Genomic DNA, 15,550 nt, shown 5'->3' on the forward strand with positions numbered 1-15,550 from the left:
TCAATTGCTACAACTATATATTAAAAATTGCCACTCACTTGTGTGTAAATCTGTTACTAATCAGAATTTGCAACTTAGAATACAGCCAAGCCTGGAGTAATGAAATGGGAGAAGCAAAGGAGAGAGGGGATAAAGAAAGAAGCAGCTCAATTTTACATGAAAATTTTTTTCTTACTTGAAAGAGATGGAGGCTTTGGGAAAAGTCAAAAAGGCTACCAAGTTAAACCGTTGAGAAATAGGGAAGGAGCTATAGAATGTGAGGAAATCACAGTCACTTAGTGCACATAGGATTTTGAATAATTAATTTTCATGGGGGTTGAAGAAAATAGAGAAGATCTCAGTTTAGGGTTTGTTTGAAGAAAGGTAAGGCTCTCAACTGCCCTAGATGAAGGATTTGTTCTACTGGTTTTAGTGACAAGGACGTAATGTTTGAATCTGTAGAACTGGTATCATTATGTGTTACTTGCATTAGAAAGATTGCTTTTTAAAATATTTACCAGAATTTTAAAAGCTGTTACTTAATTTTTTGTCACTACTTTTCTCATACCAGTTAATATGTATCAAAATAATAAATTGCTTTTCTTCTGTTCTGTTTTAATGTTGCCTCCCCTCTCTTGTCAGGTCATTTATTAAGACACAAAATATTTATTAAAGGAAGAGACCAGGGAGCAGTAGTGGGAATGAGGTAGTGCTGAGACCCATCATACCAAAATATATTTCATTAAATTAAAAAAACTACAAGTATTTTAAATAATAACAACTATTATTTATTAAGCACAATTACTTATTAAGCACTATTATACTATCTTTTATGTTCATGATCTAATTTACTCTGTGTTGTTGTTCTTATTGTTGTTGTTGTTATTATTATTATTATTCTCATTTTACAGAATAAAGAAACTAAAGGACACAGAGTAATTAAGTAACTCACCCTAGGTCAAATTACCAGCTGGGATTTGAATCCAGGTTCTTAATGACTGTTGCCCCTTTTTTGGTAATAAAAATATTATTTTTAAAACAAACATGCAAGCAATACACTGGTTTATATGAAAAGTTCAGACAGAGAAAATCGTCTATACACAGTCAATTATTAAATTTTCATTTGATTTTTCAAATAGTTGTATGGAAAATTCTCTTGTTCTGTTCAACATTGTGGTTTAGGTAGTTTATATTTCCCTGGCATGTATATATATCTCAGTCCTCAGAAATCTCAGATATTTCATAAGAAGATATAAAAAAACTTTGCACTCACTATTCTTATAAGCTCTCTTGACAAAGAATGAAGGTTAATTCTATGACTGCATAAATGAAGCATGCTGTGATATTTTTTCTGAAGCACGGAAGTACATAGGTTTATCATACCTGTGAACCCCAGACTTACTAATTATTAGGAGCGATTTATTCATGTTTGACTTTATGCATGCATTTACTTATTGAAATGGGTATCAGGCTCTGCCTTTTCCAAGATGAATTCCCACCAGTGTGCCTACTTACTGCAACCTTTTCCTTCCTCCATCTCCTAGATCTGAATATCAGACTTAATCTGATTTAAGGAATTGGTTCTATGAAAGTAATTGAGAGAAGTTCAGAATATATAGGAATAATAAAACATTTTAAACTGAAACACCTTTGATTATTTGGGGATGGATTTTTCAGTTTGTAAGTGTTCTCTTCACTCATTTCCTATCTTTGAATTATATTATACCATAAAAACATAAGAATTATTTATTCATTCATTCATCCATTTGTTCAATAAACATGGGACATAGCTTACTTTTATTTAGTGTTTTACAGTTTACAGAATGTTTCCCAGAAATCTACATTCAGCTCAACAATAACATTGCGTGACCTATAGGAAATATGATCATGTTCATCATGTTATTGTTATTATAGTTTTTATTTGCTCAGTATCTGCTGTGTAATAGGCAGTTAGCTAGACACTTTAGGTAAGTCATCATTATCTCCATCTTACAAATAAGGAAACTGTTGTTTAGGTTAAGTTTATTAAGATCATATGGCCGACAGGTGGTGAAAACAGATTTCTAATCCTGGTCTGTCCAGCCAAAAATCCATCCTCTTTTCACTATGCTGTGCTGCTACTATTTTTCAAATGAGAAACATTAGATGACTTGCCCAAATCACAGAGCTAATAAGTGGCAGAACTTGAACTTATGATTCCTCAATTTACATATTGTGCTTCCTAGAATAAACGTTTATTGAGTACTTACTATGTGCTGGGTGCTGGGGATGCAATCTGCTTTCTAGTCAGGGATACAGATGTGTAAGTGAGTAATTTCAGAACAATGCACCAAGTGCCGTAATAGAAACACATACAGCATTACTGTGAAACTGAGGACACTTTATTTAAAATAGTACCAATCTGCTTATTAAAAAGTATTTGGTATTTTAAATGTTACTAAATATCCATTTTATTTGTCTTTTAGTACGAAGAACTGGAATACACCACTTATATTTGATCTCAAAGAAGGAACTGTTAGTTTAATTCTGCAGGCAGAAAGGTAATTTGTTTATCATGTTTGACTATTGGATTTAGGGTTAAAATATTTCAAATTGCAGTAAAGCACTCTTTAAAGCATGCCATTTGCAGAATGGTACATCAGTCATTTGGAATCAATCTGTTTGTACTATGTATTTTAAAAGGAAAAAAAGGGTAAGCTCTTAGGTCAGTGATACTGAAACTTTTTTGTCTCAGAATTTTACATTCTTAAAAAGTCAATTGAGGTTATATGTGGGTTATATATATATTGGCATTTACTGTACTAGTAATTAAAATTGAGAAATTTAGAAGGTGTTAATTTATTTAAAAATGATAATAATAAACTTATTACAAGTAAACATCAGAGGAATGACATGAGAGAATAAGAGTGAAACAGGCAAATTACTGTGAAATAGTTTTTACCTCATTGTCCCCCTATTTTCTATTCTGTTTTGTTTTTAAATATTAGTTGAAATTCATCGATTTTTATGAGCCACTACTAAGCTGTGACCTAAAGTTTAAAAAATAATATCCTCTACCAAGACCTTCATGTATACAGGACTAAGAAACTGCAAGTCAGTTAACTGGAGTAAAGTAGGAATAGCTATTACTCAGGAATCCACACTTCTCCATGAAAGTTATCAGTCAGTCTGTCAAGTACAGTGACACCCTGCTGAATCAGAGGTCAGAGTTAGAAAGCTACAGCTCAGTAAAACCAGGAATAAAGTATGAAAATATAATTGGCAATTACCTAAAATAGTTACCCATGAAATCTTTGCACTAGAACCATGTACTCTTTATTCCTCTTCCCTTTACTCACCACCTAGGCAGCTCTTAATAGTGTTATTATCAGGTTTTCTAGCCCATAGCCTTTTATAAATAGCAAACCAGAAGAGGAATGCTGGTGAGCTGTTAAAGACTGGCACAATGACAGGAAGAAAAGTGACCACCTGGCAAGGGAGCATAGAGAAAACTGAAAGCACAGAACTGTGTAGCTGAGTAGCATAATTATTCTGATGCACCAGGGGATTCTCGTGAGTATCAAAGCTGTCAGTTAAACAGTTACTGAAGAGTAGGATCATCTGCTGATGATCTTGAGTGGTCAAGAAAATAATTGTGTCAAATTTTCTATCAGCCATGTATTGAAATTGAAATATGTGATTTATTTAGTTATATAATAAAATTTTAAAACAAAGACATTTTTGCCACTTGAAAGGTAAGATGCCAGCTACCTACAAATTCTTTTTACTTGAACAGTTCCAAATAAATTTATTTCTTTATACATTATTTGTAAATATATTTATTGAGTATGCTCTCACTGATGGTTACTGTATTATTTTAAAGTCAGAGCATCTTATTTTAATAAATGCTAGCTCTAATGTCAATGTTTGAGTCATTTTCACTTTTTAGGACTTTACACAATATCTAATCTTTAATTATCCTTAGCATAATCTTTAATTGTAAAATATATATTAATACTAATTCATGAAACAAATAGAGTCTGGCATTAAAACTACCGAATTGTAAATTACAATGTTTTCTTATTGCCTTTGTATAGAGATGCTTCTTTAGGTAGGAAATGAATTGCAAGTATAATATAAAAGGAGATGAAACTTGAGTTTATAGGGTAGTGATTATGGGCATTTTCAGTTTTCTTCTACCTCCATCAAAAAACAAAAACCTAGAAAACAAACCAAAACAACCAATGTTGACTTTTCAGGTTGTTTTTATATTTCATTCTTTGTATATCTATGTTTTATTATTGTTTTAATTGTAAGATGTAGATTTTTCCAAAGCATGAACTATCTTCTAATATAAAAATGAAAATAGAGTAAATTCCTATTTGAGAATATATTTTTATTCTTTATTTTTTAGACATTTTCTACTTGTAGATGGTGGTGGTATCTATTTATATTCTTATGAAGGGCGCTTTATTTCTTCTCCAAAATTTCCCGGAATGAGAACAGATATTCTAAATGCACAGACTGTCTCTTTGAGTAATGATACCATAGCAATAAAAGACAAAGCTGATGAAAAAAGTAAGTGCATTTTTATAATTTTCCATGTCACATTTCCATGAAATTTTTTAACACTGTAAAATTTTCATCAACTTTCATTTTCTCATCTATTATTATGTTAACTTTATATGAAAGAATTACAAGCTTCTTAATTTGTCCTAAGAGTGGGTTAATTAAAGAACTAAAGTTATGTTATACATAATTGATGGAACAAATAGGTATTGTCACAACATCAAAGCTTAGTGGTAAGGAACAAATCTATATGTTCTGTTGGTAGAGAGTTTGAATTCAAGATTGTGAGTCCTAAAACTTTATATTAATTTTTAAGTTTATTGATCTTTTTTAATATTTAATTTTTCTTCATTTGGTAACAGTAAATATTGTACTTCATTGTACTATTTATTTTGCTTATATATACTTATATACATTTTATATTTATATATTTTTAAATTAATAAAGTGGAAGAAAGTTATGAATAATTTTAAATTTTCATATAAAAATCTACACTACATTAATATTTATAAATAAATGTAAGTATGTCAGGTGTTTTGGAATTTCATAGTACAGTGAAACCATTTTATTAAGGCATTGCTTACAGTCATAGTTTACAATATAATCACAACATTTACCCAACAACGAGTATTGAGTTCTTACTCTGTGCCAAGTACTTTCCTAAAAGTTGGGGATACAACAGTGCACAACGCAGACAAATAAAGAAACAAATGTAAATAGTCAGCTAATGATAAGTGCTGTGAAGGAAATTAATGCAGGATGAAGGAATAGAGAATTCTGGAGGTGGGCAGTGAGATGACTATAAGGCAAGCAAGTACAAGGTGGGGATGATCGGCATGTAAAAGGAACTGCCAGAAAGTCATGGGACCAGGTCAGCATGAAGGAGGCAGAGAGTGGTAGGAGAGGACGGAGAGGTAGATGACTAGGAGCCGGATCATGTAAAGACTTGGCCGTGGTAAAGATGCTGGCATGAGAGAGGAGGCAGGCGTATTATCCTAGGTTTTTAATCTCAGATGAATGAGACGAAAGATGGGGAAGGAGAAAGTTTAGATGGGGCTCACAAACCAAGAATTCTGTTTCAGTAAATTTAAATGCTTCATAGACATCCAAACAGGCATGGAGAGTCAACAGTAGGATAAGCAAGTCCAGGGCCCAGGAAGAGCTGAGGATGAGATATAAATTTGGGGGCTCTTGATGTGTAGATGGTGCCATGACACTGACTAAAGCCACATAGAAAGTGAGTGTGCACAGTGACTGAGCACATCAATATTTAGAGATGGGTAAGAGGAGAAGAAGCCAGTGAGGTAAAGGTGAGAGTGAGCTATCCCTAAAGCCTACTGAAAAGTACTAAATAATTGTTTTTCTCTGTTAATACATATTGCTTAACATTGTTCACTAATTACTGCAATACGTTACAAACAAAAAAGAAATCTGACCTGTTAATTTTGTTACTTCAGGCCATGGGAGACCTAATTTAGGAGCTAGAAAACTGTCCCACTTTTAAATTTTCAGTACTTTCAGATGGCATCACCTCTCATACCAGTAGGAAAAATAATTCTCCGAAATAGAGCTATTCTCTGTCTTTAGACCTTAGACTATCTCTGAGAAAGGACATTTGGTAATTGTTTTGTTTTTAAAGGACTTCTCTTCTGGCTGAAAAAGAGGGAAAGAGAATGAAAAGAAATAAAATCTAGATACTATCTAGATAGCAGACAGATTTAAGGTGGCTGGGTAATTTTTAATAATAATAATTTAGAAGTCAGATTTTTGTTTTCAGTAAACTTTAATTTGAAAATCCCAGTGGTCATTATGAGATTTCTATACTTTTCTGATTCAGCACCACATATTTTAGATATAAGCTATAATAAAGTGTGTTTCCAACTGAACAGACTTATTCTGAGTTTTTCTATAGTTAATTCACATCTGAAACATTTCATTATTCTTTAATACATTGATAATTCATAGAATTTTAGAGCTAGAGAAATTTATGAACATTTTCAGAAATATGGATTTATCTGCCAGTAAAATATGTTTTACTTATATAAACTTTGATTGTTGAACAAAATAATCATGCAATTCTGTTTTGCTGTAAACAGAAAATTAAACAGACTAAAATAAAATTATTGTAGAACTGATAAAATGAGAAGGAAAATATTTTCCTGTGTTTCTTTTTAAAGAAAGTAGTATTCATTGAAGGCCAAATAGAGGTGTATGCTAATAATAGAAAACACAATTGAAGTACTTGGAATCTTTAACCTGTAAAATTTCCTTTCAAGGGGCCATCCGCATATGAAATCAGTGATTCCTTCCTAACTTGAGAGCTCCTTAACAGGCAGGATTCTTGTACCCAGCACAGTGCTTGTATAATAAGTGCTCAATAAATACCTGTTACATGACTTTGAATACCCCTTTTGGGGGATTGATTAGGTAGTAGATGTACTGCTTTTGACTTCCTTATTCTCCCAAGCCACCTTGCACAAATACACTGTGATGTTAGTGCAGGAGATTGTTTTAAACAAATGTCTAAAGGAAGGGGGAGGAGAAGTTAGAGAGCAGTTACGTATGTTTAGAAGAAACTCTTTCAGCTCCCAGCTCCTTAGGTGTTCTTTCTGCCAGTTTCTGTTACATATTAAAATTAAAAGCTGGGTCCAGAGATGGAAATAGATGAGTTCATCCATATACCTGCAGCTCTTTGCAATATGTGCAGTCAACAAACAAAAGGATGGAAAGCTTTTTTTTTAAAAAAAAAAGTTATTAGTTTGTATAGCTATGAAAATAACTGAGTTTAGTCATGCCCAAAGCATTTTTTTAAAAAGTGAAAGCCAAATTTTTCTAATTTTTGTTTCTATACTTAGTTAAAAATTATGTTACAGTATTTTTCTTTTTCATTTTTCTTGGCAATTTTAGAACATAACTTATTGTAAACACATGATTTCCTCTGTGAATATAGCCAGTGACCTCAAACGTAACATCCTAAGGTTTACTAACAGCTACAAATCAGTATACTACAAGTGTGATCGTCTGGAATTTAAATATCATGTAATATGTATTTTAGCATTTTTATGATCTGTATAAATTGTCCAGTTTTTTGGTTGACTACTTGTACCACTTGTCTTTTCATTTTTTGTCATTCTATGTGTGTGTTCAGTCATATAGAATTACTCCGTTTGGGATGAATCTTGAGCTCGAGTAATTTGGGAATTATTTATAAAGAATGACCAAAGCACCAATAGTCTTTTTAAAAGAGTGAAGAACAGCTGCCAATACTGCTGTCATCTATGAGATTAGGAGAAGCCTTTGGTGAAACAGAGAAAGGGGCAGAGACAGCTTTTTTCCTGGCTTCTTCAATACAATATCTCTCATAATTTTTACAGCTTGGCCTACTCAGAGCATCTGAGAAATGTGGGGTTGGAAATGGAGAACTTTGAATTATCATTTTTTTAGATAATGATTGATGTCATGAAAATAATCCAGGAAAGTATGTAGTGTAAAAAGGTGACCTAAAACAAAACCTTACAAATAAGGATTACCAAATAAGGAGGAACAAGCAAAAGAGAATGAAGGATGGTCCAAAATAGGAGAGAATCGGAGAAAACAATGTTATGTGTAGCCCACATAAGAATTTCAAGAAAGAGGATGGTCAGGAGCATCCAGTGTTGCTGGGAGGTGAAGACTAAACGTAGATTCTTGAAGACTAAAAATAGACTGATTTGGCGGCATAGGGGTCGTTGGTAATCCTATGCAAGGGCCTTTGCATCGGTGTAATGAGGTCGAACATCACGTTGTAGTAGGCTGAAGAGTGGCTACATGATTGAACTCAATTTCCAGCCCCCCTCCCATTTCCAGAGGTCAGGGAGCTGAAAGTCCAAACTCTCTAATCACATGACTGGTCTTTCTGGTGACCAGCCCCCATTCTGAAGCCATCTAGGGAATCACCAAAAGTCTCTCCATTAGCATAACAGAGACACTCCTATCACTCAGGAAATTCCAAGGATTGTTGAAGACCCCGTCAAGAACCCAGGACAAAGGCTAGACAAATTGTTTATTACACAGTAGTGTACTGACCACAGGGAGCTAAAGAGTACATAACACATCGCCTGGTATTATAATGGGCACTTGACACGTTTTTCCTTTGTGAAATGATTGTCTGTGATGTCTGTGATGTTGGTCTAAATCAGAGTTAGGAAAATTACAAACTACAATTTGGACTTGCCATTGTTGATCCTATGGCATGTTGATGCCATACTATTAATAGCAATTCTAATTAGGAATTTATGTTTGTGGAAGGTGTATTCAGTTCCATTGTTTTCTTAAGAAATATGACCCCATTACTAAGTAGGAACCTGACTCAGCTTCTCTTCTGTGCTGATAGATAGTCTGTGGTCCAAAGAGTTAAATAATTTCTCATTAGGATTATGATAATTCCATTGAAATTTACCAATAAAAATTTTAAAGTAACACATTAACTAATGCTTTACTTTTTGTTCAAGTAATCTTCCTCTTTGAGACATCAACTGGAAAACCATTGGGAGACGGGAAGCTTCTTTCTCATAAGGTAATACATTAGCTATTTTTAATATAAGTAGCCATATACTTCTTTTTAAAAATTAATATTTTCATGTTAAGGAGGAAAACATGAAAATTAGTTTGATATTTAAAGCCAGTGTGCATTCTATATAGAGTATTTTGCCTAAAAATGTCATAAAAACTAAGCACTAGTAAACTCTATAATAGAAAACTATATATGCAAATTAATTGAATAAAAGAATCTGACTTCTATGTTTTTTTACTCAGGCTCTTTACTGCTTTTCAATAAAATATTCTATCTTGACTAAACTTTTAGCACCTATCAGTATCAGTAAATAAAAATGTGTTTATACTTCTAAACAGCTTGCAGTTTGGCCACTGACCTGTTCTTAGGTTTTAAGACTGTAGTTAAGCTGAAAAAAAAAAAAAAAGGTTTCTATAGAAATACAAAAGGACCCCAAATTGTGAATTGTTTATTGGTTTCTGATTTTTAGCCTTAAAATAAACAGATAAGCACATTTTATTAAATTAGCATTCTAACAAGTGATGTATTATGGTCTAAAGATACTTTTAACTTTATTGTTCAGAGCTATGAGTGAAGTGTTACTTTATATTTTATTTACTTCTTTTTGTAATTATTAATTTTAATGTTGAGTAACAAATACATTCATATGGTTCAGAAATCTTAAAAAGCATTAAAAAACATACAGTGAAAAAGTCTCTCTGCTATATCTGTTTCTCGTCAGTACAGTGTTTTTCCACCAAATAAGTAACCACCATCATTAATCTCCCTATATCATTCCAGAGATTTTTAGAGCATACATAGATAAAACTGATATATATAATTTTCTCCCTCTTTTACAAAAATATAATATACAAACGTGCACTTTGCTTTTCTCACATAGTGCTCTATTTTTGGAGATTTTTCCATATCAATACATAAAGTGCTTTCCCAATCCTTTTTTTTCCCACCATATAGTATAACATTTTATAGACGTATCAGAATTTGTTTAACTCGTGCCCACATGATGGACATTAAGTTGTTTATAGTCTCTATAGACATTACATTGTTTATAGCTATTACAGTGTTGCCAAGATGACTTACCTTTGCATATATATCTTCTTGCATATGTGTTAGTGTATCTGTAGCATAAATTCTTGAAATGTTGTTGCTGGGTCAAAGGATTTGAGCATTTGTAATTTTAATAAGTATTGTCAAGTTATCTTACCAAGAAGCTGTATCAGTTTATGTTCCCACTGGTACTACATCAGATGCCTATTTCCCTCCAAGATATTCATTAAAAATCAAGGCTATGTAAGCAGAACTTTTCCTTTTCAGTAGGATTAAGCATATAGAAAGGGAGTGAATTTCTCAGCTTTTCAAGGTGCAGTAATAGGATTGAAATGAGAGTCATTTAAGAAGATTTAATAAATATTTATTTTATGTGATAATTCTGTTTCCAGATCACCTTTCCTAAGTGTAAGAAATTTACAATTTCAGTGTTTGTAAGAATGGAGGAGACTTCCTCATCTCATACTTTACTCGATTACACGGGAAATTTTTACCTCTTTCCCTTGTATATAATACAAAGAATTTTAAAACTTGGCATTTTATAGCATAATAGAAAAGTTCCTTCAATCTATTTTCTTTTCTATATGAAGATACTAAAATCTGAGATCTTCCCAAATGAATAACAGAGCCAAAACTAGAACTCAAGTTTGTCTTTTATAAATGAATGTTAGTGTAGGGCAAGGGAGAAAGTTCAAATGAACATGAAGCTGCTTATGTCCTGTTGCAGTGAGTAGTGACCCAGGAGGAACAGGACAACTTGAACGTAGTAGGATGGGACCAAGGGAGATCCGGGAGCCCTGCTGAATCAGGAGCGAATGAGAAGGAGGAAACTTCTCCCTACTATCTGTACATAAAAGACATTATCATTACTGTCCATCTTTGATTTTGTATTTCTTAGAGACGAGAATTATATCTTTTTAACAGTTTTTAAAAATATAAACTAGGTACTTTTGATGGTAATGGTAAGCAATTCTTTGTTGTAAAGAGCAGTTTCTCTGAAAGGTTTCCATTTTGAAAATGCCTAGGGTTTTATTTCACCCATATCTTGATGTACATAGAACAAAATTATTTTTTCTTAAAATACAAATTACAGTATTCCAAGGAAGAGAAGAATTTTTGTGAAAAGGTATTATGAACTAGTATATGGCTTATCTTGATCCATCAACTTATATAAGGGTATATGTCTGTTTTGTTCCGTTTTTAAAGGTGTTATAATAGATGCAATAACTCGGTGGTGTGTCACAATTCTGAATTCACAGATCCTAGCAAGTCTTTAGACATAGTAAGCAGTAAATAAATTCCTCTTGGTCTGAGTTGAAATAAATTCATACTGAACCATTTCCAAGTTATAAGGAGATGGGTTTCACTAGGTAGTATAACAGTAGAATAGATTAATACAGTATGCCAGAAATACTTTGTTATTGTGGACAGAGCACTAATCTTGCAGTCAGAAGTCTGGGTTTTAAATTCTAGATATGCTTATTACCAGCTTTTTCTGAGCAAAATCGCTTACTGTCTATGGATCTCCATCTTCTCATCCAGAAACCAAGTATAATACCTACATCTCAAATTCTTTCCTATTTCATAGGAAGTGAATGTGAAAGAATCTATAAAATTTAAAGCTCTAAAAACAAGATGTTTTTACAAATCTACTCTTACGAATCTTTAAAATAGAGTCAATCCACTTAGAGTAAATTTTGGTGTGAGGAATTTATTAATCAAAGTAGACTTCTCATGTGACCCAGACTTGCCTCACCCTTTCACTCTGTCTTCTAAAGATAGGACAGGAGGACAACTGAAGGTATGTCTCAGCTTACAGAGTTTCAAAATATACATTATTTTATAGTGTTTTAATGGGCATCTTTCCCTTGCAAATTAAAAAAAAAACTACACTTTAGCTTTTGAATTATTAGTATGAGTAATAATTTTAAATTTAAAACAGGAATATTTTATCATTATAAGTAGATGAGTGTTATATAATTGATCTTTCTAAAGAATTTTCGGTGGGGCATAATTAGGTTTATTTATTTATTTGTTAATGGAGGCACTGGGGATTGAATCGAGGACCTCGTACATGTTAAGCATGCACTCTACCACTGAGCTATACCCTGTCCCTTATAATTGATCTTTAAATAAACAAATGTTCTTGTAATTAAACAATTAAAATGATCTAATGTCAAGCACTAAAACTAATCCAGTATTTTCATTTTTTTAAATTTTAGAATGAAATTTTGGAAATTGCTCTGGATCAAAAGGGACTTACCAATGATAGGAAAATTGCTTTCATTGATAAAAATAGAGATCTCTGTATTACTTCAGTGAAACGATTTGGGAAGGAAGAACAAATTGTCAAACTTGGTAAAATAATTGTAATATATTTAAAATTTTGATTACTTTCAATTTTCTTAACTCTACTCTTTCATATATTATACTAAATAGCTTACTTGCTTGAATGAATCTATGAATAATGCTTTGGTCTCTTAACATTTCTTACCTACTTAACTGCCATTGCAATAGCAAGTCTGTAGCTGCTAAAGCTAACTTGACAGTGAAAGAAAGACTTGTGAATTAAAAATATAATAGTTCTGGGTAAAATGTTCAAATATTTTTATGTGAATTTTTACACATGTTTTCACCACTATATAATAGGAAAATAGTCATACCTACCAGCAGTTAGTTGGGGTCTTGTATATCACCTGATTTTAAAGGTATATTTTTAATACTTATTTAGTGGAACTAATAGTACATTAATATTCTTTTTAAAATAAGGAACAATGGTGCATACTTTGGCATGGAATGATACATGCAATATCCTTTGTGGACTTCAAGATACTCGATTTACAGTGTGGTATTACCCCAATACGGTTTATGTGGACAGAGACATTTTGCCTAAAACATTATATGAAAGAGATGCAAGGTAACATTTTACTGCATAGGGTTGTTTATTGTGGTAAATAAAATTAATGGTGTCGTGTCTTTGCCTCTAATTTCAGTCCTGCAGTGTATCTTTCACTTTACTTTGTCAACTAAATAAAATGTTCAGCTAAAGAGCTAGTTTGATGAGATTTAAGTGATGGAATCAAGTTGAAAGTGTCATATAATATTATTAAATTTATTTGTTTATTCCTTATATGAATATGATTTTCCTTATGTGAAAATAATTTTCAATCTTACTGTTGTTTAATGGTAACTCAGGTAGTTTTTTTTCAATGTGGTTTAGTGATTTTTATATAGGCACTCAAGATTTTTCTGTGATACACAACTTGGTGACAATATTTACTGTGTCCCAGATTATCATTTACATTGAGACTTTCAGGAATATATATCTCTCTAGAATTGAATTTTTAGGTTAATATTAAATATAAAAAAAGTATATATAAGGTTACTGAAAAGTTTTTTTTATGTTATATGCTTCAGAAAATCAAATGCATTTATAGTCCTAAATTCTCTAAGAAACAGCAAGGAGATCTCTCACTCTTGACAACCTAGGAATACCAAGATTTCTCAATTCCAAATCTTAGCTTAAGTTTAAGATCTATTTTGAGTTCATTTTTTAATATTCAAGCCTGTAATGTTAGCAAAACTAGAGAGGCATCATGTAAAAAAAATTTAAGCTAAAGAGGAGAAGTTAGTATCTTAAAGTTCACCTCTTGTTATTATGAGAAAATAATCTTGGAATCAGCTTAATTTTTGATGTTTACACTTTTGAAAGCTGAAGCTAAGTGCTTTAATTTTTTGTGTGATTTACCTTAAGACTTAGGGAAAAAAAGATAATTTCAAATACTTTTATACCAAGTTCTCAAATATATAATAATTTTTGCCACGTTAAAATATTTTATATTTTGCTCTAAATGTGTAGAGCAAGTTAGAGTCAAATGTTTTTTGAATATATTCATTCTCACTGGAATTAACTTTTTGGGGGTATATTTTGGAGGTATGTCTGGGGAGGGGTCAGCTCTCCAAATTTAATATATATGAAAAATTTTGCTCAGAATATAAATTATACTTTGCCTTTTTTCAACAGTGAATTCAGTAAAAATCCCCATATTGTGAGTTTTGTTGGAAATCAGGTAACTATAAGAAGAGCTGACGGCTCACTGATTCACATCAGCATATCACCATATCCTGCTATTCTCCACGAGTATGTAAGCAGTTCGAAATGGGAAGACGCCGTAAGACTTTGTCGCTTTGTTAAGGTACTTTACATTTCAGACCCATATTTGTGTATATATTGTGTATACAATGTCTTTGTGCAAAATGAGAAATAATATGAGCTAAGGTGTAGAAAAATTGTAAATGGGATCACATCTTTTTTTTAATAGGTGAAGACATGAGTGATACAGCAAGATAGATGTTGCTGTGTGATTCATTCTCTGAAGAAGCTATAATTTAAGTGTGTAGTTTTTTTTTCTTAAAGTCAGATTTCCAAGTTCTTAACCCCAACATAGATTCTAATTTATTAGATCTGGGGTGAGGCCTGGACATATTTTTTAAGTTCCTCCAATGATTTGTACAGCTAAGGTTAAGAACCTTTACTTTAGATCAGCATTTCCCAACTTGCTTGAATCCAGTGTTTTCCAAGTATATTTGACCAAAGAACTTTTTAGTTTTATATTTGTTAGCATCCCTTCGGATACATTTTTGTGAAAGGACTTTTAGATGATTTTCCTTACTGCTCTGACAGCATTGTCGAGAACTTCACTATTTCTCTGGTTCTCTGTAAGTTGCATTTTTTGACATCTCATCAAAAAGACCGGAGGGCTTGTAACCTTGAGCTATCATAAAAGTATACGATAAGTTCAAACATAAACCTTTGATAATTAGAAATGAACAGTTTCAAAAATTTTTATTCAAAACAGATCTCTATGTGTTATTAATATATTTTAACAAAGTAGCTACAATTAAATTTTGCATCATTTATTTATTAAATTATTGGGTTTTTCAGTGCCATACTGAGTAATTTTTAATTTTTTCATTAAAATATAACTTAAACTCACTGTTTATTTTAAGGCAGTTCAGCCATGTAGTTAAAATAATTGTTCTCATATTTCTCAGGAGCAAACCATGTGGGCTTGCCTAGCTGCCATGGCAGTTGCTAATCGAGATATGACTACTGCAGAAATAGCCTACGCAGCAATTGGTGAAGTAAATAATGTTTACTTATGTGTATATGTTTGTGTGTTTTTCTTATCATAATTTATTACATTGCTATCACTATCCCCTACCAATATATTTTTCTTTTTTTTAGATTGATAAGGTTCAATACATCAATTCTATAAAAGATCTTCCATCTAAAGAATCAAAAATGGCCCACATATTAATGTTTAGTGGGAACATACAGGAGGCTGAAATGGTACTTCTGCAGGCTGGCCTTGTTTATCAAGCAATTCAGATCAATATTAATCTCTACAATTGGGAAAGGTA

The 15,550-nt window shown here is 32.1% G+C and overlaps 1 protein-coding gene across 11 annotated transcripts in view; it reads left to right on the forward strand.

Moving 5' to 3' along the window:
- IFT80 (intraflagellar transport 80) overlaps nt 1-15,550 on the forward strand; it is a 150,929-nt gene that overhangs the window by 66,787 nt on the left and 68,592 nt on the right. For 10 of the 11 annotated variants that reach the window (XR_012508759.1, XM_074368724.1, XM_074368734.1 and 7 more), the window contains 8 exons: nt 2,445-2,519; nt 4,373-4,536; nt 9,018-9,082; nt 12,349-12,484; nt 12,896-13,043; nt 14,151-14,322; nt 15,182-15,271; nt 15,375-15,547. Coding sequence is in view for 10 of the 11 variants with exons in the window: in XM_074368724.1 (XP_074224825.1) it covers nt 2,445-2,519; nt 4,373-4,536; nt 9,018-9,082; nt 12,349-12,484; nt 12,896-13,043; nt 14,151-14,322; nt 15,182-15,271; nt 15,375-15,547 (1,023 nt within the window). In the remaining variant the exon portion in view is untranslated. Of the gene's footprint in view, nt 1-2,444; nt 2,520-4,372; nt 4,537-9,017; nt 9,083-12,348; nt 12,485-12,895; nt 13,044-14,150; nt 14,323-15,181; nt 15,272-15,374; nt 15,548-15,550 lie in introns of those variants that run through there. The other variant, XM_074368742.1, reaches the window with a different exon arrangement.

Source organism: Camelus bactrianus, chromosome 1 (assembly GCF_048773025.1).
Source record: "Camelus bactrianus isolate YW-2024 breed Bactrian camel chromosome 1, ASM4877302v1, whole genome shotgun sequence".
Classification (NCBI taxonomy): domain Eukaryota; kingdom Metazoa; phylum Chordata; class Mammalia; order Artiodactyla; family Camelidae; genus Camelus; species Camelus bactrianus.